This window comes from Vidua macroura, chromosome 8 (assembly GCF_024509145.1).
Source record: "Vidua macroura isolate BioBank_ID:100142 chromosome 8, ASM2450914v1, whole genome shotgun sequence".
NCBI lineage: Eukaryota > Metazoa > Chordata > Aves > Passeriformes > Viduidae > Vidua > Vidua macroura.
In genome coordinates, this window is record NC_071578.1 from 22,005,192 (window position 1) to 22,030,100 (window position 24,909).

The 24,909-nt window shown below is 37.7% G+C and overlaps 1 protein-coding gene across 4 annotated transcripts in view; it reads left to right on the forward strand.

Moving 5' to 3' along the window:
- The first annotated feature begins 485 nt into the window (after positions 1–485).
- Positions 486–24,909, forward strand: part of LRMDA (leucine rich melanocyte differentiation associated) — a 613,636-nt gene continuing 589,212 nt past the window's right edge. The window contains exons 1-5 of one of the 4 annotated variants that reach the window (XR_008438097.1): positions 4,779–4,841; positions 13,556–13,701; positions 22,953–23,088; positions 23,256–23,309; positions 24,059–24,347. Coding sequence is in view for 1 of the 4 variants with exons in the window: in XM_053983676.1 (XP_053839651.1) it covers positions 779–808; positions 4,741–4,841 (131 nt within the window). In the remaining 3 variants the exon portion in view is untranslated. Of the gene's footprint in view, positions 809–4,740; positions 4,842–13,555; positions 13,702–21,479; positions 22,233–22,952; positions 23,089–23,255; positions 23,310–24,058; positions 24,348–24,909 lie in introns of those variants that run through there. The other 3 variants (XR_008438096.1, XR_008438098.1, XM_053983676.1) reach the window with 3 other exon arrangements.

Consider the following 24,909-nt stretch of genomic DNA (forward strand, 5'->3'; position numbering starts at 1 on the left):
TGGCTATTCCGGCACCGTTACAGCCCAGCACATGGTGCTGCCCCGGCGCTGGGAAGGGCAGAGAAGCTGGCGGAGGGTCTGGAGCACAAGTCTTATGAGGAGCAGCTGAGGGAGCTGGGGTTGTTTAGCCCGGAGAAGGCTTGGAGTAAGGGTGGGGGCAGCTTAAGGGAGGGTTTACAAAGGTGGAGGTCGGTCTCTGCTCTCAGATAGCTGCTGCCAGGATGCACCTCAAGCTGGGCCAGGGGAGATTTAGGCTGGACATTTGGAGGACTTTCTTCATAGAAAGGGATTCAACATAAGAATGGGCTGCCCAGGAAGGTGGTGGAGTCACCGTCCCAAGAGGTGTTAAGGAAACACTGAACGTGGAAACACTGAAACACTTCATGCCATGGTCTAGTTAGCGTGGTGGTGTTCGGTCCTAGGTTGCACTGGATGGTCTAAAAGGTCTTTTCTAACCGAGCGGATCCTGTGAGGCGCGGCAGTCGCTTTGGGCTCGCGTTCCAGGTAGGATGTCGCAGCGGGGCGGCCGCCGGACAAGGATGGCCGCGCCCTGGACACGCAGCCCTCGGGCCACGCCGGCCTCAGGCTCTCAGCCGCCTGCGCCCCGCGCGGCGCCGCCCGGGGCCGTGGCTGCGGCCTCGGCCCTGCCGCAGGAGGCGGCGGGAGCTCCGCGCTGCCGCCGCCCCCGGCCCGGCCGCGCTTCCGCCCGCGTCAGCTGACTCTGCCAGGCAGCGGCCCGGCCCGGCCCCGCGGAGCCTCGGCGCGGCCAGCCCGCAGCATGGCAGGGGTCGTGGTGAGCGGAGCACAGGTAGGTGTCCGCGGCCCGCAAGGCCGGCCGGCCGCGGCCCCACCTGCCGCGGGCAGCTCGCCCCGGCCGGCGCGTCCCCGCCCCCGGCACTGGGAGCGGCTGCTCCAGCTCCGCGCCGGCTGCCGCCTCTGCCGGTGCCGCTCCCGGTCGGTGGGGCCGGCGGACGCGCACGGAGCCGGGTTTAGTTTCCAGCCGCACCGCGCCACGGGACGCCGCGCAGGTATCGCCTCTGTCGCCGCAGCGCTGTCCCGAGGCCGCCGAAGGGAAAGGGTTGAGGAGCGGTCCGGGGGATGCGCTCCGAGTCCCGCGGCTCGGGGGTGCGCTCCCACCGCCGGCGGGTAACGGAGCGGCGGGCCGGGGCAGGGCTGCGCTCCCTGTGCCGCTGCCGTGTGCCGCTCACGTGCGGCGGGCGCGCCCCCGAGGCTCCCGCGCAGCGCGCTCCCAGCGGGATGTGCTCGGCTCGGAACGGCGCTTGCTCGGTCCGGCCGGGGGGGCCGCGGGAATGAGCTGAAGGAGGAGTGAAATCTGCTAAGTGTTGTTCCTCCTGAAACCGCCTCTGTATGTTTCGGTTTGGTTAAAGAGAAGTTGGGAAATATAACACATCCTGCTGACTTTTACCCAGCGCTTTGTATGGCTACTAAAAAAAATTCTTTCTGAAAGTTGATGACATTAGTGATGAACCTGTGACTAAAGTTAGAATATTCCACCCCCCCACACCCCCCCCCCCAAGGAGAAGGAAGCTTGTCTTGTTTGTGAAAATGGTTTGCCATTAAACCAGGGTCTAATTGCTTGTTTAATCTGGTCACTATTTCTGTGTGGAATTCATGTAAATATGTGTGTGATATGAAGGCAATTAATTGGCTAATTTTGAAGCTGCTGCAGGAAACAGTTCCTGTGGTCTCTGTTGTGCACCCTGGCACTGAGAGACATGCTGCCTTCTTCCCTTGAGCATGCCTTGAGCCCCTTAATCTGGCTATATTCCCAGCATACAATCTTCTATCAGCATAGAGTAAAATGTGATGCTCAGCTGACTGGAAATATTCTCCAGATATAATTCCCTTCAATGGGAGAGAATATGCAGTATTGAGAGTTCATACGTGACCTTTTTGGTGACATTCCTTAAAAAAGACATTACTCTATGGGTTATTAAGATTACAGTATTATTATAGAATGATCACAGAGACTAAATAGTGATACCCTCTGAAACTAAAGCAGAAGAGGGGTGCAACTGGTGTTGATAGTTAACTTATGTTTTAAATATTTTATAACAACATATATTTTTCGTGAATTGCATACAGTGTGTTGAAGAGTCTGCAAGAATACCTCAGGCCTCCATAGCCTATCTGGTGCTGGCCTTTGTGGGAAACTCTGAATGTTTTGGTGGGGTATTGAATGGGCCACCAGTAATAACTGACTGACCAACCTTCAGTATATCTGAGTCGGAGAATTACGCCACAGAAACCTCTACATCCAGTTTTTAATCCTGTGTTATGGTCTGTGACTGGTATAGGAAAATCTGTGGAATCTACTGTTACTGATGTGCCTTGCAGCCAAAGAGCTGGAGTGTTGGGAAAAGTATGCTTGCTCTCATCTCTATGGTGATGTCTCTGGATATGTACTTGAAAGCTCATAGTAATTTTGGGGATATTTGAAATGGAAGCAAAGGGAAGAATACTGAATTATGTACATTTTATTGTTTCCTGAGTAAATTATTTTGAACTGAAGCAATTAAAATGAAGAAATGTTCTTCTTTCTTCTGTCTACTGACATCTTGTTTTATATTAGCATTGTACTATGAGTGTGCTGAAGTGGACTCTGGAAGTAAAATGCCTTTACAAGGCCTCAGCATTGAAAGGCCATGATAACAATATGTCATCTGCAAATATGCCTGTGAATAATCTGTTTGCACTAGTTGTGTAAATATATTTGCATATTGTAACTGTTCAAAGGCTGAACCTTTGAAACATTTTATGTACTTTGTCTCCTGTGTGCTCTAAATGACATTTGTATGAATCTTTTTCTTCAATTTCTATTCCCATGGATAGGGCTTTGATGTCCAGGTAAGTTTCTGAAGCAGTGTACACACACTGCAGGCGAGAGTCTCAGCCATTCCTCCCTGGGTGAAAGGCCAAGTGAGGGTCTGTGCTCTTGCTGTATTTGTAGCTCCTCAAGGTAGTCTTGTCCTCCCAATGTTAATAGGCATCATATTTTAGTCATTTCTGTTTCAACACGTTACATTGAACCAAATGCTTAATCCAAAGTATTAAGCTGTTAATGTGAGGTCTTTAAAAGGGTTTGCAAGCATTAATTGAAAGAAATCTACCATTCAGTGAAGAATGACATGGTTCTTTTGTGTATACCTTTGTGTTTGTTGTAAAACGCATTGTGATTATCTTAGACATAAACTGGAGGAAAACCCTGACATATTTAATTCAATAAATTCTGCAAAGCATTTTCTGTTATATCCAAACCATTAGGATGCCAACTACCCAAAACAGTTCCTTTCCCTTTTGTTCTTATATTTGCTTGAGTTGTGTGTATGTCTGGTAAGAGAATATATTGCAAGAGCTGGTCTGATTTAACAAGGGGAAGAAGTTGTTAAACTGAGCTTCAAGCTACCTGTTTTCTGCTCATAAAAATTATTTCACTGTTGTCAGCTTTATCTGTTGAAGTTATTGAACAAAATGAATTAAATGGAACGCCATATAGTATTATCAGATGCAATCATTTTTAGAGCGTAGGAGATCAGGATGACTTGCAGAAGTACATACTGTCAGTCTCCTCTGCAGAGGAGTCTCTGTTTTAACAGAAGGTGGAATACTATCAAAACAATTTTGATGGATTTTTTTTGCATGTTTTTCATCCAGCATATTTTAGACTAGTGGAATTGGTATTGAAATTGACTTTATAATTAAACAAGTGGATAATAACAGTGTTGTATAGATAGTGGTCTAACATGGTGCTTAACTTGCTAGTTGGTCATTAAGGGAAACTAAGATTTCTGCAGCAGAAAATCTGAAATGTCAGTATTTTGAGTACAGAAAGGATGAACCAATATAGATGTATAGAATTCTTGACAATAGTTTTGAAAAGCTTTGTGGGATTTCTTTGAAGAAATCAAACCAATGACTTCTAAAACAGTACAGCAGAAATAATAGAAAAAAATTTAGCTGCTTTACTTTTTGTGTTCTTCTGGAAATACTGTCAACTCACTTAATCCTGACTAAAACAAATAAAAACAAACAGGATCTGAGTAGACTGGTTTTTGTGCTACCACTAATTCTTCCTGTGTTTGCTAAAGATGTACACGTAGAGTACACGTAGATGAGGGGTAATGAGAAGCCAGAAATCTTTAAGATTTTCATGGCTGTCTGAAAAGAAGCTGCATGCCTCATTTTCATGGCCATGGGCAGCCTTCTTGCTCTATCCCTAGTGTGTTACTGGGAGTAATAATCTTCTCAGGAAATGGTTAGATTGGACTGACTGTACACTACTGAGGTATTTCTGCACCTAAATTTAGAAAACAACCTTTGCTTGTTGTATATGAAGGGCCAAACTGGAAGATCCTTTGGATGGCTTCTGATCCTTCAAACAAATTTCTTCTGGAGCATGTCAGAATGGTAATGTGAAGTAACATTAGGTCAAAGTATTAACAGTGAAATAGAAGAAATGTGGTATATTTAATCAAAGTATTTTTACCTGGAAAGAGACAAAATGTACATAGAGACTATAGATGTGATAAATATTAAGTTGATGGTATCAATAGGAAAATGAGTTTGTGTGATAGATTTTATAGCTGTAAAACTTATATAGTTTAAAGCTGTAATGCCAAGTCATTGTATTGCACGTTATCATTTTTATCAATGAGACAGAATCTGGACAGGGAACTAAATCTACTCATTAAATGTTTCCTTATTACTTCTGTTTCTCAGGTGTCCTACATTAGTCAGGACTGTGAAGAAATTCCAGAATTCCTAGGAAGGAAATATGGACACATGGCAAAAAGGCTAGATCTTAGCTTCAACTTGTTAAGGTATGTGGCAGTATATAGATTATTAAGTGCAATGTGGAATTCCAACTCCTAAAAGAGACTGTTTTTTTTTTTTCAAAGTAGAAAAATGTGTGTCGAGTACATTTAATTGTTATCAAGTGGACGACACTGTTTTATAAGTAATGTTTGTCTCGTTTTCTCCCACACTTGGAGCACAAATAACCAGGTGAGTCTGGAAAACTAATATGTGTTAACATAAATGATGCCCATTGAGAAGCTTATGCTTAATTCTCTACTTAAATTGGAAAATAAGCGTTGTTACCTGAAGAAGTGAAGAATGGGATCAAAAGTGAATTTTCCTTAACCAAAACACAAGTAAGTATGTGCTTCTCTCCCTTTCTAAAAATTTTATTTATAGATTTCTGGTTATTACTATAAATGCTTTATAATGCTCTTTTCCCAGATGATGTGTTTTGTTCTATGATTTTATTTTTGTGCATCTGTGTAGTTAAGTGCTAAAGCTAAGCGCAGTTAGAATTTGTAATTCCTTCTAAGTATTTTAATATATGGATTGGTTTAGACTTCTGCAGTATTGCTGTGAGCTACTACAGCACCCCATTTAGTTTAATCCTTATAAGAGAGCCTGCTGAGGTTCAGCAGAGTATCTTTCAGGTTGAAAAATGTGGGTAAGTATGGAGAAAGCATTTGAATGCAATTGTCTGTTTAATAAAAAAATAGGTTTGTGAGGGTAGGGTTGGACTCAACTCATTTTCCTTTTGTTTTACTGGGGGTAAGCTCACAGTCTGCTTGTGAAGAGTAATACAAAAAGTAATGTGCTGATGCCTTGTTTTCCTAGAAGAAACAACCGTTGATCTTAACTTACTTAACACTCATAAATGTTCTTCTGAGCCTCTGCCAACTCTGAAAGACTGAATCATACATGTAAGAGGTAGCTGAGCAAAGGAGACACTAAATCTGTGGATTGTTGTTGTCTTATACTATGACTCTGCACCGTTGGATATTGTAATCAGAAAAGAGTTTTGCTGGGGGAGGGGATAAAATGGTAATTTTTTTTTTTTTGCTTTTGTCATGAAGGTAATTCAAGGTCTGTATGTATATTAAGATTTAACATGTTGACAAGACTGCTCCTTCTTTACATTTCTGGGAAAAAAAAGTGTTTGTCTCTTTTAGTTAATGTGTGATTTGAAGAACAGTTCTCTGAATTTGTTTCATTTCATAAAGTAAAATAGTAACATTAAATTTGGATGTAAAGTACCACTTTAAAACTCTGATCATATTTTCATGGAGAGTACAATTGGTGATGTATTTCTGAAATCTGTGTTTTCTTTCCTTCTTTTCTTCTCTACTCAAAACACGTAGCCTGTTTTTCAGAAGGGATATAATTTGGTTTTATTGAGGTTTAGGAAAGAGCAATCAGCTTATGATGTAGGAGAAGTTGTAGTTGTAAATCTGTAAAAGTATTTTAAGACAAGAAATCAGATTTGGGAAAGGGGAGAAGTGGATTTTTTTTTTTCCTTTGGGAAGCTAACAATAAATGGGATGAGAGCAGTAAGGGTTTCTCATTTGAGTAGTGCTTAGATTTACTAAGCATATAGAAACTAAGAGTGAAGTATTTATGGTACAGTAGCTGTTCACACTGGTCTGCACTCATATATAAGCCCTCTACCTGCATATTGTTGAGAAAGTCAGATAAGATACAGAATAAATGTCATAACCTGAAATGAATGTGAATATAGAATAATGCCTTGGGCAGCTGTTGAAGCAAGTGTAAGCAGTGACATCTTCTTTAAACAGGTATTATTGCTTAAAAATCTAGCAGTGTTATAGTGTAGTGATAAGTTTTATGATTTTTATCAGTAAATGCTTAATTTGAAAAGTTTAATATGTTGTTTTCAGTGAGGCAACAATGCCTACAATTAATGTTCATTTGATTAAATCCTCATTTAAAGGAGTTTGATTTTTTCAGTACAACTTACTGTCTCTTGGTAAAGGTGTGAGTTGAATGAAGGTGATGAAAATATAGGAAAAGATGAAAAGAATACTGTGTTTTGCTAGCACTGTAGTTATTTGCAGTAAAGATGTTAGGTTTCATTATAATTTGATTTATCATTGGATGAGAGTTTGTGTATTTTTTGAAAGGAAAAAAGAAAATCAAATTTTCTTACGTGTGATGGTTTTGTTAGTCAGATTTCCCCGGTTATTTTCTTTTTGCTTGGGATGTTTCCATATAACAGAGGAAGGGAGAGTTGTCATTAGTTCTTTTGAACAGGCAGTTTAATACAGAGAGAAGTGTACATTTTCCACCATTTTTTCCCCTGACTTCAGAGTTTTTTCCCAGGCTAAAACTCCTTCCTCTTTCTTTAATAAAAGTTAGGGGCTGCTTAATTGTCTTTGCATCAGATGTGGTATATTTAATATCAGCACTTGATCCATAATCACAAACAGTTGCTTTTGTGTCTTTCTTGTTTGCTTTTTTCCAAGAGCTAGTGTCTCTCCTGGATTACCCTGAGCAGTACATGGATCCAGCTCTTTCTGCTGCTGGTCGAAGTGACTGTTACCAGTTGCAGTGGTTACACATCTCCCCTTTTCCCTGGGAGGGAAAGGAAAGAAACAGGTGAAAGGTACAAGGGAACTTTGGAAAGGAGAGGAGTAACAGCAATTTGTTGTGTGTGAGGCAAAGGGAAAAATGTGTGTATCCTTAAAAGATGGTGGCTGTAATTGGCAGGATGTGGTGCCACTGGATGGCCTCCTGCTTGTGTCTCTGGCTGGTGGAAATCCTTCAATCCCAGACAACTGTAGTCCACTTGTGACTTATTTCTTCTCATGCCATTTTCATTACATTGATTTTGTTTGAGTACTTTCTAATATCTTTTGTTTCCTTTTGGGGCCAAGGGGGGAGTGTGAAGAAGATGGAGCCAAACTCTTGTCAGATGACCAGCAAAAGAACAAGAAGCAGTTGTCACAGCTGCAGCAAGGGAATTTCCAGCCACCTCAGGGAAGGTTGAGTGGAAGAGGTGCCTAGAGAGGCTGTGGAATCTCCACCCTGGGTGATATTTAAAATGTGACTGGACAAAACTCCAAGCCACCTGATCTAAGTTTTGAAATCCCCCTTTTCTGAGCAGGGAATTGGACTAGATGATCTCTAGATGCTCCTTCCAACCTAAATTATGCTGTGATTCTGCAGCTTTATTGGTGTCATATGGCCTGAGTTGTAGCAGCTCTTCTGATTTCATAGTGATTTTCAGCTGTTTTAGAAATGAACTGTTTACACTGTGTATTTTCAATAAGGCATGTTTCAGGAGCAGAGATGTTTTACTTTGGAAATCTGCTTCCGATCCTCTCATGGCAACTGTATTCGATAGCCTTCCCTAGTAACAGAGTTCTTTCATAATATGTGGAAAACATTCCCCTGTTCTCATTTTGTGAAGGGATAGAGTATGGGAAGAAGAGACACTGATGTGTGAGGGTTAGCGTTACCTGGAGACTTTGTAAAGGATTTCAGGTGGAATGAAAAACTATTGTTGATCATAGAAAGTTAAAGATTTCATTTAAAAAAGAACAAGGTAAGTAATAATCACTGGTGAAGGAAAGAAAGCAGTAAGTGAGTAGGAAGGATGTAATAGAGGTAGGGAGTAGAGAATACAGAGATTTTAGTTTAGATCCATCTTGTGTGCATCTAAACTAATCTTGAGATTTTTAGTTTAGATGCATGCTATCTTGTGTGAAGAAAAAAAAACCCCAAACAACCCACAACTTGTTCAAAGCTTTTTTTTACTTGTCCTAGATGACTTTGTTCAATCTTTTTCCTTTCACATTAAAGGCTAAATGTACTCCAGAGCTTGAATAACAGATGTCAGTGGTTTTGTACAAACAGTGCCATGCTTTTATAAATGACATCTACAGTTCAGTTCATGAGAAGTCCATCTTGTGATTTTATCCTCAGTAGTTTTAAACATGTGAGTTATTTTCCTTTTTCTTACAGTGATTTCTTCTCGGTCTAAGCTTTGAGGTGAAAGGGAGAGTGAATCTTTAATCTTGGCCAATGAGGAAGGATTAATCCAATAATTGAGCTCATGGAGATACAAATATCTCTTCCCTCTCTCTAGGGTGCAGATTATTTCTGCTAGGAGCTTGAATAATTTGCACAGTATGTGCTTGTGCATAATTTCCACTGTCTGATGAAGAAGGTGCATGTATGAAAACATTCCCTTGAACTTCAGTCCTAGTCTGGAATGTTCCTCCATGACTTTTGTGAGGCTGAGGCTTTGTAGTATCTTCTCTGTGGACTAGGTATTGTTTTTTCTCTCTTCTGCCTCCTGTATTTTTGCCTGGGGGAACATGCAAGTGGCAACCTGAAAATGGGCTTCAGTTTTTACAGGGCATGTTCTTCTTTGTAAGTTGAGTATGTGAAAGAAAGGCTTTTTTTTTTTTTTTTTTCTAACCACCTTCCCGGTCTGTGCAGCAATAAGACATGCAGAACAGGAAGATGAACAACAAAAGAGAGATGGAAATAAAAGCCAGAATTCAAAACAAAGCATGACATATTTTTAAAGCCTTTAGACTCGTCTTTATAGCACTTTAAAATGTTGAAGGAAGTGCATTATTGTTAAAACTTTTTGATGGTTTTATTTATAAGGTAGAAAAATATTTTCACCATAATTGGGTAACTCTTAATCGCAGCAATTGCATATTTATCAGTATGAGGGGCTGTTATTAATGTAGCTGTCATGCACAAACACATTTCTGCATTAAATCCATTTAGTATGTGCATTATTCGGTCTAGAATGTCACCAGGACATCAAAGCCCCCTTAGGCATAAGAGCACAGTGCCCTGCTGTGGCTGCAGAAAGGGCTTGATCAATAAATGTAACATGTTAATGCAGAGCAAATAGAATAAAAGATTTCTTTGACAAGACATGAAAAATCACCTTGTGGCAGCTGGCATGGTGATGCCATTTCAGCGGAGACACTAGCAAAGTTGATCTGACAAGTAAAGAGGAGAGATGATGGTTATAAGGTGCTTTTGTTTCAAACTTCTTTCTTGACCTGTCAGGTTTTGAAGGAGCCTGAATGGCCCTTTTTTGTCATGTGAAAATTGTAGTCTTAGGCAGTTATGAAGCAGTTATCTCTTCTCAAATTGTGAATGCTGCTGTTTAATTGATTCACTTAGCATTTGAAACTGTCACGCATTAATAATTGCTAAATCCTGTAGATACTGCTCCAGTGTGTCATGCTTAAATGTGTAGTTATCAGAAAATTAATATCCTTAATGAACTGATGCTTTCAAACTAGCATTGCATGAAATCTCTTTTGCCCTTTCATTTGCTGAAGGTATATCAGTCTGTTTTTAGAGAAACCCCTCCCGACAGTTGTGTGGTTTTATTTATTTATTTTTTTGATGCCCAACAAATGCCAGCTTTGCTTTGGGTACATAGTGTGCTCAATGACAATAAATATAGTAATTATGCTGGAGTTGGTAATTAACATAATTATAGTCAATTACGACAAATACAGTGTAGAGCTAAATGAATGAGGGTGAGAAATTAGCAAGCTAATTGATTTACCTTACGTGCTGCTTTTTCCTGCAACTAACAGTTGCAGATTTTCTGCAGGAAAGAATGTTTACAAATAGCTGATTGTGTTTTGAAATGATTCTGTCTTGTGGCTCTCACTACTGTTTCCCTTACACTGAGGTGAAGAGGATTGAAATATGGGGTAGTGGTTACGAGGAGAAAGGAGCAGCTTGGTTCTCACTGAATGCTTTGAAGGAAGATGTATGTACTTACTTTAATTTTAAATGCTTCTTCCAATATTGAAAGGAGAAAAACCTATGTGATCCTTTACAAAAGATACTGCTAGAGAAATTTTGGACATATATTTTAATCCCCTTAGATGTGGCCTGAATTATCTAAGAAACATTTATCTATGTGTTTATTGATGTCAGAGATCTGCAGAGCACTGGCTAGCTGAAGGAAGAATTGTTCAAGGAATCTAAGTGTGTTGAAACAGTATGCCCTTGTTCAACCATCAGTTTCAATAATTTAAACCACTGGACCAGTAGGGATGCATAATATCATAACATTTGTGCACATTATAATTGCCTGGTTTGTTTCAAGATGATTTATAGTATCTTGTCTGAAATAAGTGTATTAGAGCTATGGAGTTAATCTGTTTCACTCTCCTTGTTTTTTTATTTTCTTTCAAGCATGACGACAGTTTACTATGTGAAAGGAGATTGTATATGTTTAAGTACTGAAGATTTTGTATTGCTCTTTTAAGAAAAATGTTGAGTAGTAGTTGAGATTTCTTTCTTTATGAAAACAATAATTTACAAATGTTTGTAAATTTTATACTGGATATTGTTTACTATTTGAAGGAAAATGGAATTGTATAGAGAGACTTCAGCAGAGAGATAATGTTTTCCATGGCTAAGCAATTTGAAATTTATAAATTCTTGGTAATTTTTCTTCTACTATTGCAGTAAATGTATCAAGTTCAAATGAGTAGGTGTGTAGTTTGAGGTGGGTATGCAAAGTTTAGCCTTAAAGGGATGTCCTACAATAAACACAAGATGCTGTTTTTAAAATAATGTTGAAATGTTATGGATGTCTAAAAATACGTGTACAGTAACACTGCTAAGGGTGGTCAGTCTTTAGAAGCAATTCAGTTCCTGGAATAATTTTGCTGAATTAAATATTTATACATGAGGAACCATTGCAATTATTTACAGATATAATACTCTTTCTGTTGAAGTCTTACATGCTTATTAATCACTGTGGACTACTGTATGTGTAATTATCTTTCTACTGAAAGAACTTGTTGTTGTACTAGATAGACTGAAGACAAATATGTTGACGGGTTCTTTCTGCATGGGTAATACCTAGGGAGTTGTATAAGATAAAGTTTTATAGATGTGTAACTATTGGAAAACTAGAAGGAGAGCATTACCAGTAACAAAAACAATTACAAACTTCAGCTGTTAACTCTACTTTGGGTAGTTGATGGACATCAAAGCTAAATCTACTCCTTCCTTTCTTTTCCCTTCCTTTTCCTTCCCACTATGCCCCCACTTTTTAAAAAGTGGCATTTCAACAGGAACCAGATGTGATCTGGATAATGTATAAGGAGAATTTTTTTCCCCCACCTTAAAACTTGGTAAATACTAAAACTATTAGGATGCACCTTGTCTCACATGCAACAACCATGCCTATGTTCTGTTGTTTTGTCAGCTTTAAATGTGATTATAGAATATTTGCCACTACAAAGCATTATCTGTGTGTGTTCTTGTGACTTGTTTTTCCTGCTGTGGCTTAATTCTGGTCATTGGTTTATTGTTAATACGAAGAGGACCAGTCAATGACTATTGTTAAAAATATCGAATTAATGGGTTATGGTATGCACTTAAATATCTCACTGATTTCAGCATGCTATACCATGGATGTAAGTTGTACTTGTTAATGGAAAAGTTATTTTTCCAAACTCAGTAATATGTAAATAATAAGTAATATAAATAGTTGTATTTCAATACGGGTGGCTGTTATCATCTTTAGTCCCAGCAGCCTGTCTTTTTGTCCATTGATCCTTGCTTGACTTTTTATGGCCACATAGTCACTAACAGACTGTGAAAACACTGTTGTATATATACCTCTGACCCTCGTGCTGGCCATTATCCCTTGATTTACAGTACCTCACAGGTCAGAACACAGGATTGTTTTCTGTTCTGCTTTCCTCAGGAAGGCTTAACATTGTGAAAGGAGTTGTCTTGACGGTGTATCACGTGGTAGAATTGGGCAAAAACTTTTTACCTGAGCCTTTGGCTTAGGGGACAGTGTAGGTTCATATTGGGTACTGGAGAATTCTTGAGAGGATTGCTAGGGCTTGAAATCTGGTAAAAGAATTAAACAAACAGCACAATTTGACATTAAGTAAAATAAGTTTGTGAGCTTTGATTGTTACATCCTTAATTATAGCTGGTGAATATTGCTATGCTGGTTGGTGAAAGTTGTTTTTTTGGGGAAATCCATGTTGAAAGGTCTGTTGCAATTATGAGTAAAGATGAAATCTGTACTTCTGAACAAAGATGAGTGACAAACTCTGACTTGAACAGAGATAGGGTTTAATATTAAACGTCCATTGACTCAAGGCTGTTGGTAAAACCTTTTTACAGGCAGAGCATTTCCCAGTGAACTGGTATTTGCATCACGTAATTTTCTTCATGTTTGAATGTGTAGGGAGTGAACTTCTTTTTCTTGATCTGAGATTGAAGTGATGTTGGATGCTAAATCTACACAATCTGCAGTTGTTCTTTGGGTACCCAGAGCACTTAATTCACTGGCACAGTCAATCCAACTCGTCTTATGAAAACCAGTCTTAAACTAAAATCAGTTTTTCTGTTGAATTCTGTTCTGAACAGTAGGAATCTATGTTAGATTGAGAGAATATCAGTTAATAAATGGAAGACTATCACAGTCTATGTAAGGTATTGGCATTTGGAAGAGAAATAGTTTGATGTACTTGTTTTGGTTTTTATAGAATGTCAGTAGATTGAAAATAATGTCTTGGTGACTGCTTCTGCATAGTCCATGATTATCTGGATTTTAAGTCTGAGAAGTACTTTTTTTCAAGAGTATCAGGGGTTAAAAAAAAAGGCATGATAAAGAGCACGTGTTAAGTACAGTAATCAGATGGATCATTATTACTTTCTGACTTCCTTAATCTCTCTCACTCTAAAACAGTATTTCCTCATCATTGCTGTGGTAAAACAGAGCGAAGGACTGCAGAAATAACTGTTGTGTGAGGACAAGGAGCTTGGCTGAAGGGAAGAGCCTGCATTAACCCTGGAATTATTGTCTCTGTCTTTTCCTCTCTGTTTTGTTGAAAGGTATCTTCTTCTCACCTTAATGCAATATAAAAGATTCTCAGCATACAGTTTCAGATGTAAAGAACTTGACTAGTTTTGCTGATTCAAATCACTAAGGAGGGCCTCAGTCCTCCAGTGTTCAACAAACCTGCTGGTGGTCATACTACAAGAAGCTACTTTGCATTTGGCAGGAAAATACTTATGGAGCTTCTGTTTATGCATCACTTGTTTGTTTTATGTGGTCTTGCATGGTTTGTGCCATTTTTGAGATCTTGCATTTTACATAAATCATCTTTACATAAATTATCCTGGCGATGATTTTTCAGATTAAAAAGACTGTCCCAAACCCTTATCTCATGCGAGCGTGAGGAGCATGGAAGTGCAAAGGGGCCACGTATTTCTTTCAGGCTCTGGATTTAGCATGTCAAGCCAGACACGCTATACAATAATTATACTGTCTTTAGGGTCATGGTTAATGCAGCTCAGTTGCAGGCTTTACCCATGAACTGATGCATGCAATTATGTGATGTTTTATAATTTTTATTTATATTTTTGTTTTGTTTCTCCTGGTCTTCCCTTTTGATGATGCTTACCTGAGTGGGTTGCTCACTGGTAGAGCTGGAAGATTATTTCCTTTCTTAATATTTTATTTTGCCTTTCAAATTTAATTTATCTGCTGAGTCTATAAATGGAAGTGGTGAATGTTCTTTGTATAATACAGCCATTCTCACTGCTCATGTTTGTAGGAAACCTTGCAATGGTGAGAGACTACAGTGGTAGAAATAAGTTTTAAAAGAACACAAGTAAGAGATGCAAAATATCTAATGTTAGGGGGTAGTTTAATTTGTCCAAAAGTCAGGGAGGTTGATAGGCTCTTGCAGATTGGGCCCATAGTTCTCTTCAGGTGCTTAAGTGTCTGCTGTTTTTCCTCTGCAGTTGGTATATGAGCTGTATTGGCAGATAGTAATGCTTGGATGTATGCACAAGGGCAGCTCATTTTTTTTTCATAGACAGCATAGTGTGTGTTGGCTGCTGCTGACAGCTTACTGGCATTTAATGCACACACAGAGACACACACATACCCACACAAAAAATAACATCTTATAAATAAAGATCTTTATGACGTATGCATATTTCCTTTATATATAAGTATGGTATATGAATTATATTTCTAATCTGTATAAACTTGGGGGTGATGCTCAAGTATTTTTCTACTTTGATTCAGCACTTGTGGTAGGACTTTGTCAATGATAACCTTTTCACTTATAGCTTTGAAGGAAGAAACATATTACTTAGAGGTTGCTTGCAAAAAACATTCAGTCTCTTGAGCGTAAAGTCTCTTAAAGTGCAAGGAAATGCAGCAGAACTGTCCGTGAACCATTTGAGATGTGTGAGGTCCAAGACTTACTGAAGTGCCATGACTCTTCAAGGCCATGTGGCCACAAAAGCACTGGATGAAGATGCTGTATTTTAGGCTCTCAGGACGTTCAACATTTTAGTTGAAGGGACAAGAAAAACTTACCATAGTTGACCTAGTTACTTAAGAGATAAAGGGTAGTGATTATTCTAAAGCACTTAAAGGCCGAAGGAAAAATGTTCTAGACAGGTCAAGGATTAACAGTATATTGAATATTTGTAAAGCTCTGCTTCCAACATAGTTATGTTAAGATAATTTGACAGTCCAGTGTGTGAATGTTCAAATCACAGCTGTTCAAGGATCTGAACACTTTCTACCTATTATCTTGCATTTAATACACTCTGTATCTTGGACAGCAAAGTGCTTTGGAATAGCACAGAAACGGTCATATCTGAAGGTGATTATATTGGAATTGCTGTGGGAAAAATAGTCAAGTACTGTATTTTCTAGGAATGGAAACGAAGCCAACTAAGCGAGAGACTGCGTACGTGTCCAGTTTACTTTCTTCCCCCACTCTATGCTGCATTTTCTCCCCACTGCCTTCATCTTCTTAAATCAGCAGAAGGCTGCTGAAGGTGCTGCTGAGAGATTTGGGTACAGGTGCAACACGAGGTTCCTGCTTTCTTGCCAGTGGTCTCTCTTTTGTTCCCCGTGTTGCTTATAATGGGAGCCAGCCGTTAGCTCTGTTCATGTGCAGTATTGGTTCTAGTTCTACCAGGTGCACAATTAGTCAATTGTCTGCCAGTGTAAGTGAGGAATGTCAGAGGGCAGTTCAGTTTCTTTCACTGTCAGTTCTTTGGCTTCCTTTTCAATAAGTCATATCAAATAGTCTCTTACTACCACTAATAAAAGGGTTTTTGAAATTTGGACGTACCTCTAATGAGAATCTATCTCAACCCATTTAATTTGTGGGCCACTACTTTGTGACTGAATTATAGACTCTGCAGCCAGAGGTGGTTTGAAACAAGAGGTTCACCTGCATTTAAATGATTGAGCAGAAGAAAAGAATTTACTAAAATTAAGGATGCACTAATGCATTACTGTAGATTTTGTCTCACTTCCTAGTAATTTGTCAATGGAGGAAGAAAGAACAAATGTCTGTATTGAGCTAAAAGTGAATGGGCAAGTGTTTCTTTGTGTGTTTTAGTATAGCATATGAAAGTCTAAGTTGTTGTAGACCTAGTATTTTAAAACCTAGTGAAATGGTGAAGTCAGCTTTAAGGTAATCTTGCACTTCTTCTTTTCCCCTATTTTCTTTCTGTGTGGGGACATAAGTGCACTGGAAGGATTTAAGACTAGTGTGGGTAGCAATCGTAGTACTAGAAACCCATCAAGACAGCTGTTAGTTGTAAAGTTGATATTTGTATTTACAGCATAGCCTATTACTATCCTATAATATGAAATGAATAAATAATTCCTATATTATAACAGATGCACCTTAGTAGGCAGAATAGCTTCAGAAATGATCAATAAGCTTCATTCTATACACAGAAGATCAAATGTTTCAGGTTCTCTACCTTATATTCAATGTACTGTGATGTCATAATCTAAATCGGGTTTTCTGTGTGATTCCATGACTGTGTATTTCCATACAATTCTCATTCTTAGGGGGAAAACAAAACTAGGGAAAAAGATTTCTGCACCCAAGTGAGTGGAGTGAAACCTTATTCACACCTCTCTTTTCCCTAGTAAAAAACCCAAAGAAAGTCTGCAAAAAAGATATGTAGGTACAAACTTAGGATGTTTCTGAACTTAACCTCTGAGTCAAGAAATTTGCTCAATTAAATTATATTCTTCTGCTTTTCAAACCACTTGCAGAAAATAATAGATATTTCCTTTCACGAGATTTTGTATGCTGAACACAAATGAGGTTCTTGATGTTCAAATCTATCTCATTGACTAGAAATAACCTTATTCATATTATAGAGTGCATTCACATCTGTGCATATTATGTAGAAAGCTAAGTGTTACTTATGCCCATCCTATGTAGGTCTCTTTCTCTGCAAAATTTTTAAATCTGTCCTTGTCTTTTGTTACAGAGCACTTTATGTATGTACGTACTTATTTATTTAATTAATTATTTATGTTAAGATCCTCATCTCTCTTAAAGTGAGCATTGGAATAGAAAACAAATTGCTGTTGAAATTCCCTCTCTGGTGATTTCAGCTAATCCAACCATAACTAGTGTATTAAAAAGAGTAAACAACTCTCCCCCTCTTTTCCTCATTGGTGTCTATGTAGTAGAGAGCTTTGACCCTATGTAAAGCTTTATGATGTAAAGCTTTACATGATAGACTCTTTTCAAATTCTTGTGTGAGTTGTGCTAAGGCTCCATGTGCAAACTTGACAGTGCCTCTCTATGCTTGACATTATATCTTTAGGATTTTATGTTATTTAAATATACTAAAATGTACCCTGAATCAAACTGCAGGTGCTGCTACACTTCTATTACAGCACAGTAACACTTGCCTTGTAAAAACTCTGAGGCTTGTGAAAGAGTTAAGCAAAGCAGCCAGAAACGGTTTTCAGCTTTTACTTTTCAGATACAACCTTTTAAGCATACCTACATTTACCTGCAATGGCAATCGTTTTGCATTTTAATGACAAATCAAGTATGCTAACTTGCATTTGAAACGAAAGTGCCTTAAATGTCTCTGGCTGTCAGAATGAGATGTTAGGAGCTTGATGAAAAGAGAACAAAGAAGACAAAGTATGAAGCCTAGATACAGAGCAAAATGAAATAAAACCTTGTATGGCCTGTCAGGGGTGTCAGTTGATATTCCTATCTAAAGCACATTATAGTATTACTTTGCAGCTCATAGCTTACTCATCTGTCTTTTTTAATTCATCACATTCTAGCCCACATCTTTTAAGTCCCATGTGTCAACAATGGAAGAAATCTGTTAATTGACAAATGAGTGTCACAAATGTGAATTGGTGCCTTTACATCAGAGGCAGGTAGTCTCTGTTGTTTTTTGTCGGCTCTATTATTGGCATAAGCCAGTGTAAGACATCTGTCTTTGCCAGAATGAGAGATGACAGCCAGAGAAGGGCTGTCATTGTTTTAGTGCATGTTCATTCTGCTGAGATACTGTATAAAGATAAAATGTCAGTTAAAAGAATATGAAAAACTATCGGGAGGAAGTCCTTAAATTACTTGGGAAGGGGATCTGGGAATTGGTGCCAGAATTGAAATCCGAACGTTCCAGTTTGCATCTATCACATCAATTTAAAAATAATACTTTCTGAGTAACTGGGTCAGTTTATAAGGCATTTAGGAAAACGTTATGTTGTGTTGGCATAATTAGCTCATAAGATGGAAAGAAAAACATATCTTCACAGGATATGAGTTTATTACAAGTTCATTTTTCAAACATGTATAGAATTGTCTCAATAAAAATATGCTGTGTAGCATCTCTAGTGTTGATTTGCATCTGTTTTGAAATATTGAAATTGCTCCATTCCAATTTCTTTTTCTGTTATAGTTCTATTTTAGATTGATGAATAACATAATGAAATAAAAAGCATAGCCAGCTGTGGGTTGATGAGACAATTAATAGGAAGAAAATTATTAACATAGTTTCAGGGTGTCTACAGGGTGTACAGTATATAAAAGTTACTCCCAAATCACTAAATCCCTTTATTGCAATAAATGACTTTTTAATCTTGGATAGCACAAAAGAGAGGAGGAAAATGTTTTAATGGAGATGGTAGAAAGGGGGAATAGAATTAAAATGTCATAAAAGGCTGCCATTTTACTTTTTACTTTATATCAAAAGTCAAAAGAAAGGCAGATTGGCACTTTTATCTTCAGCAGCTTTTACAAACAGCCCTGTGCTGTACAGGACACTCCCTATGTAGCCCCCTCCTTCCCAAATTGCCTGCCACTTGGGTTCTAAATGACCTTGTCTGAACTTGAGGCATTTTGAGGGCTATGTTGACACAATCTGGTGAAGGACTAATTCTAGGTCTGTGAGCTGGCTGAGTTGAAATTTCAAGATGGATGTCTCTGAACTGCAATTTATGAAAAATCTTAAAGTTACTTGGGTTTTGCATTTGAAATAGAGCTGCCAATATAGTAAATCTGAGACATTCTGGATTATGATTCTAGTTAATATAGGTAGAATTGTCATTCATAACTTCGTAGAATTTGTGTTTTCTTTTTTTGATTTTTTTTAAACTTGCTTCTAGCAACTGAGTAACAGAAAAAATATCAAACTGATACTCTTTTTCCCCTCCCCACCATCTAATGTGGTGCTCTCAAATTTTGTCTTTAACTTCTCTGTTTATCTCCAAGTATCTTCTGTCTCTTTCACTTCAGTCCACAGTTAATATTGATTGTAAATTTAATTATTGATACCAGTAACAGAGTTTAATACTTCTAATAGGTGTTAGTAATTTCATGAGTCTTCTGTGTCTTAAGGTCTAAAAAGCTAAGAATGAGTAGCATGCAGCTTCTTTTTGTTTTAAGTATTTGGATAGAAGTATTGCTGCTCTGTAAATAGACTTCCTATAAAAAGAATACTAAGAGAGAAGGTTGTTTTTCTCTTGAAGGTCTATTTGTATTTTTTTAATTAAAAAATCTAGTATTTTCAAAATTCTTTGGAATTCATTTTGCTAGACAATATTTTAAAATATTTTAATCTATAAAAACCAAGAAGTGTTTGTTGCTTGTATACAAAAGATTGTGAGCCTTGGATACCTGTAAGTTTTTAGTGAAAGCTTTGTTCTTTCATTTCCAGCCTTCATTGGTTCTAAGTAGATGTTTAAATTTCCAGTCAAAAGCCATGCTGTTGGTATCTAAATTGCCAGGCATGTCATCTCAGGCAGTTTTTCATCATGTGCTTTGAAGTTCAGTTTCCTTTGAGAAGTGGAAAGACAACAGTGCCTCCATTTTACAGATGGCAGAACTGAGATGTGAGGAGGCCTTGTTGATCAACTGCACATGCCAAATATAATTATCAGCTCTTCACACCAACTTGCATAAGCCACTTCTGCATGGGGGGACAAGTAATGGCTGACACCTGTCCACTTAACCAAATTTGAAATGATCCTAGACATAGTTTATTCTCGTGTGTTACTTGGCTACACTTTTTATTATCTGATAGTGGATGTATCACAAGGTGTGATACATCAGAGACTAAAAAGAGAGATGTGGTATAGACTTTAGAAGAAATTTTTGTTTCCTTTTGGTTAAATTATATATAATTATAGATATAACAAAAGTAACAGCAAAAAATATGTGGACTAAGACTGTGTCTTCTATTGTTGATTCTATTTCTTCTATTTCTTCCTTTTCTAACTAAAAATTAAGACATGATTGGAAGGATAAGTAGGGATACCAGATCTGGTTTCTCTAACAGAACTGAATTAATTTCATCATGAAAATTCATGTGCAGGACATACAGTTGGAGTTAGTTAAGTTACTGCCCTGTTTCATGTCCAGTGCTTACAGGAAGATGCCATGAAGCTTGTGGAATTCTGCTTTGGAGAGCATGTGTTTATATGATAGTATTGTCACAGTTAAATTAGTTTTAGAAAGGGAAGATGCAGGAATATGACTACAGAAACATTTTACATGTGTGTGCTCATACCCTCTGGGTGATTCCCCTTCCGACTGCCAGCTGTCATACAGCATCAGAAACAGACAAAAATTTATTGGGTAGTCTTTAGAAACATGTCAGTGGTAATGACTGGACCTCTGATTTCAATTATCACCTACTAAATTTAGGCTAATATAGTGCATTTGTCAACCTGTTGAATGCACTTGACATCATGTTTAAAATATTTGAAACTGCACTGGTTTTTGATATCATATGTTGACCACTTTCTTTTTCCTATTCACATCTGGCGCATGGCAGCAGGCATCCCATGTGACCTATAAAAACTTCGGTTGTGCAAGTTTGCGTTTCTTTTTCTTCTTCAGATTATATTTCAGCAGAGAAGAAGACAGTAGTCTGAGACTACAATTATTTTAACAAAACACTGCTCTGAGATAAGTAATTCACCCTTTTTTCCCCACTCCTGTACAATCAGTGTGTAAACAGCATTTTAAGTTTTATTCCTATTGTTTGGTTTTTTTTTTTTTTTTTTTTTTAATCCTTGATTACTTGGGTGCTCTTAAAGCTATTTTAATAAAAAATTACCTATAGTCACTATTTTTCTGTATGTGGGTGAGATTTCAGGTGGAATCTGATTATACACCCTTTTTTTTTTTTGTTATATTAGCAGAGATTAATATTTGAATCCAAAGTACTGAGTTCTGCTTTGCTTACTTTGCAAACATTTTATGTGCTACTATTTTAGGACTATTGAGGGGGATTATTTAAAAACAAAAGTTTCTTTTTCCAAGTACTGCAATACTTCATTGGAGTGCTGCTAAACAGTTTTCTGTCTTCTGATCTTGTACTCTTTCCATAGCCATCTTCCTCATACATATTTATTAAGCTTATATGCTGATGTTTGCAACTCTGAACTTGCTTTCTAACTATTGAAATAGTAGCTGTTGAAGTCATTTGTTTGATAGTACTCAGGAGTACTAATCATCACAGATTTTAGTTATTGTCTTCCTGTTTTTGTGAAAATATTGCGAGCTTTTAAAGTTACACCCATATCTACATGCAACTAATATAAAAAATAAAGCAGTGTCCAAATATGCGTAGGCTACTTTGAGTAAATTCATTGTCCACATCTTGATAGCTGCATAAACAAACCTGGAGAATTTTGTAAGAATAAATCTCCTTTAAAGCAAGATTCCCCTGTTTATACTAATTTTGCTTTGCTGTGATTTCTTATTTCTAGGAGTATATTTTTCAGTAGTATTCTCAGTGGTGGTTAGCAGGTTCTCTTCCTGCCTAATGCTTCCAAACATCCTTTAGATGACTTCTGGAAGAATCTCAAAGTTGTTTTAAACTGAAATTATTACTGAAAAACCCTGAGCATATTACCTCTGAAATACAAGACACAATGGCAGCTTTCAAATTGGGTGTTGGAAACATTCCTACTGGGAGAGGAAACAGATCTTGAAGATGGAATTTCAGTAAAGTTGAATGTTGGCCTTCTGGTGAAATGTGTAAGGATGTACAGCCTTACTGATGATTTGTCACTTGCAGAATTTCTAGAAGTGTCTTGAATGGTAAGTTGCAGGAATAGTTTCCTCTTGTGCTTATTTGCATTGGTTTTGGTGTGGGAATTGTCGATGATTCCTTAGAAGTTCTCTGAGCCAAGCATGGATGCAGATGCATGGATACATTCAGTAGCTGTATGGGATCTACCTAGTGCTTCATGGTGTTACCAGAGTTACCATTTAAAAGGAGCAATGTTTACTGTTCTGATTTAAGCTTGTCCAGTTTAAGCCTAAAACTCATAACTGATCACAATTCACAAAAATGCCTATGTGACTTTATTACATCCAGCCTTTATATGTAATCTATATTTATTTTCATTTCATAGAGGTGTTTTTCTTAGTGGAAGATTCATTTAATGTGAGCCTAATGTTTTTATTTTTCCTTGGATGTTTGAAAAACAAAACCTAAGGCCTAAGAAATTTCAACATATAAATTTCAATCATAAACTAACAGCAGTCTTAAGTTTTTAATAGCTTGCAGAAATGTTTTTGCTCTGTTATATATTTCTTTAGTAGTTTGAGATCTCCTGATGTATAGGTTCTGTCCTGTGTCGTCACTTCTAACAGGCTTTGTTGCTCCTACTAGAATTCTGGTTTATTGGAAGTGTGCAGGGTGGGTATTTCACTTGTTTGCTTTGATATGTTTTCATGATAATGTATTGGTTTGCAAATACGGGAAACTTCTGTGCTGCTCTACTTTACTAACCTTTCTGATTGCTCTCTACTCAGTTCTTCTCAAATCACTCCTGTACTGCCTGACTGCTACCTTGGATGACCCAGTGATGGACAGTTGTGTTGGCTTCCACTTTATTTCTACAAATTCTTCTGTTCTGTGTGACTGCAAAAATCTTTCCCCTGCTTCCAGGTATCTTATCTCACATAATAATGTAGTGCCTACCAACTATATGTTTCGACAGCACATAACTGTACTTTTGCCTTTTATTTAAGTTAATCAGACAGTTACTGCTTTCATTACATCACGTGGGACTTCTTCACAAATATGTGTTACTCTTTAATGTGTGTCTGTTGTAGATGGTGCATCTGCTGTCTGCTTTCTGTGTCAGAAGAGTCATACTTGAAAACTAGGTAGGGAAAATGAACATGTTGCTATTCTCTCCTTGTTAAAGCTGATAGGTCTAATATAATAAAATTGCATGTTATAGTAATGAACTTTAAACTAGGAGGCTCAGGAATTATATTGCATAAGCATACAAATGTGGTATATTTTATATATCTGTAGAGGAGGAAGGTAAATACCATGGCATTTACCATAATTCATGAACCCCATCAGAAATAAGATTCTTAAAGTGCATTAAACTTAATTCTAATGGGAAGGGCTTTTTTCTGTTTTTTTGTTGTTTCTCATGAATGCTTGATCAACTATCATAGTCCTGTAAAGCGATTGCTGTGTACTGATCAGAGATCATTGTGGAGAATTGTAATCAGAATAAAAACAAATTTTTATTTAGTGGACAAATAATAATTAGTTGACTAAGAAGAAGCAAAAAGCTGTACACAATGTCATAAAAGTCAGAAAGAAGGGAGAAAAGCAGAGGAGATTGAAGGCTTATCTTTGTTATTAACATGTGGCTTACTTTCAGTTCATGACTTCCGTCACACAGTGCTGTCCTTCTATTGAATGGTCTCAATGTCCTGGCATAGATGACATTAATTCTTGTTTTAAATGTGAACAAGTATTAATTTACTTCACTGCAGAGGAAATTAGATAACAACAAAGGAAGTTCATGTTTGGAAGGAGTAGAAAGTTGATATTGATACTGACTTTGCATTTTGATAACCCTTTGTGATGCTTTCTCATTGCATGACTTCTACAGGCGGATGCTGGTGAGTTACGTGAAGACAAAATGTCTTTGGAACAAAAAGAATCTTTTCTGTCAAAGCTGGAAGATAGTTTTTGCTCTTCTTTTTTTTTTTAATTTTTATTGTTTTTAAGTTTTTTTTCTTCCTGCTCTTCTTCAGAGAAGTCCAAGAAAACTACTGGCACTGACAAAAGATGAAAATATGATTTATGCTGACATCATGTATTACCCAAGTAAATCTGTTTTGTGAAAGATGTTTTTTATGGTGTGGAAATAAAGAACCAGTGAATAGTTATTGAAGGAATATTGGTTCAGACTTTTCTTGCCTCTATCACCACTGCCCCACCCCTACTTTTCCTTTTGTACTTTGTCTGTCTTTAGGCATCTTAATATTGATGTTAGCTACAAATGGTTGTTAAGCAAATTTTCTTCAGTCCTTAAGCATAGCAGCTTTATGTGGGTTGATGTAATGCAAGAATAATCTCTGCTGTGAGACTAGAGGCCATATCCAGCTATAGCAGTGTTAATACTGATTTTCTGACTCCCACAACATTTAATTGCAAATTCTATGTAGAGGTAGTAAGTTTCCTTTGCTGACAACCTGTAGCAGCAGCATCTACGAAGTTGGGTTTGGTCTACTTAAAAATAGGGATGTTTTCAAACAGTATTGCAGTTTTGGACATCCGACGTAGTTAAACTGAACTTTGACTATCAAACACTGTGGATATGACCAGTCACAGTATTTGTTGAGAAGATGTTATCTGCAGCAGCAGAGAAGAAAGCAGGTGAATAAAATACAGACAATATTCCAAAACTGAATCAGTTATAAAGAAACCCAGCTGGATAAGTTAGGTATATTACACTAG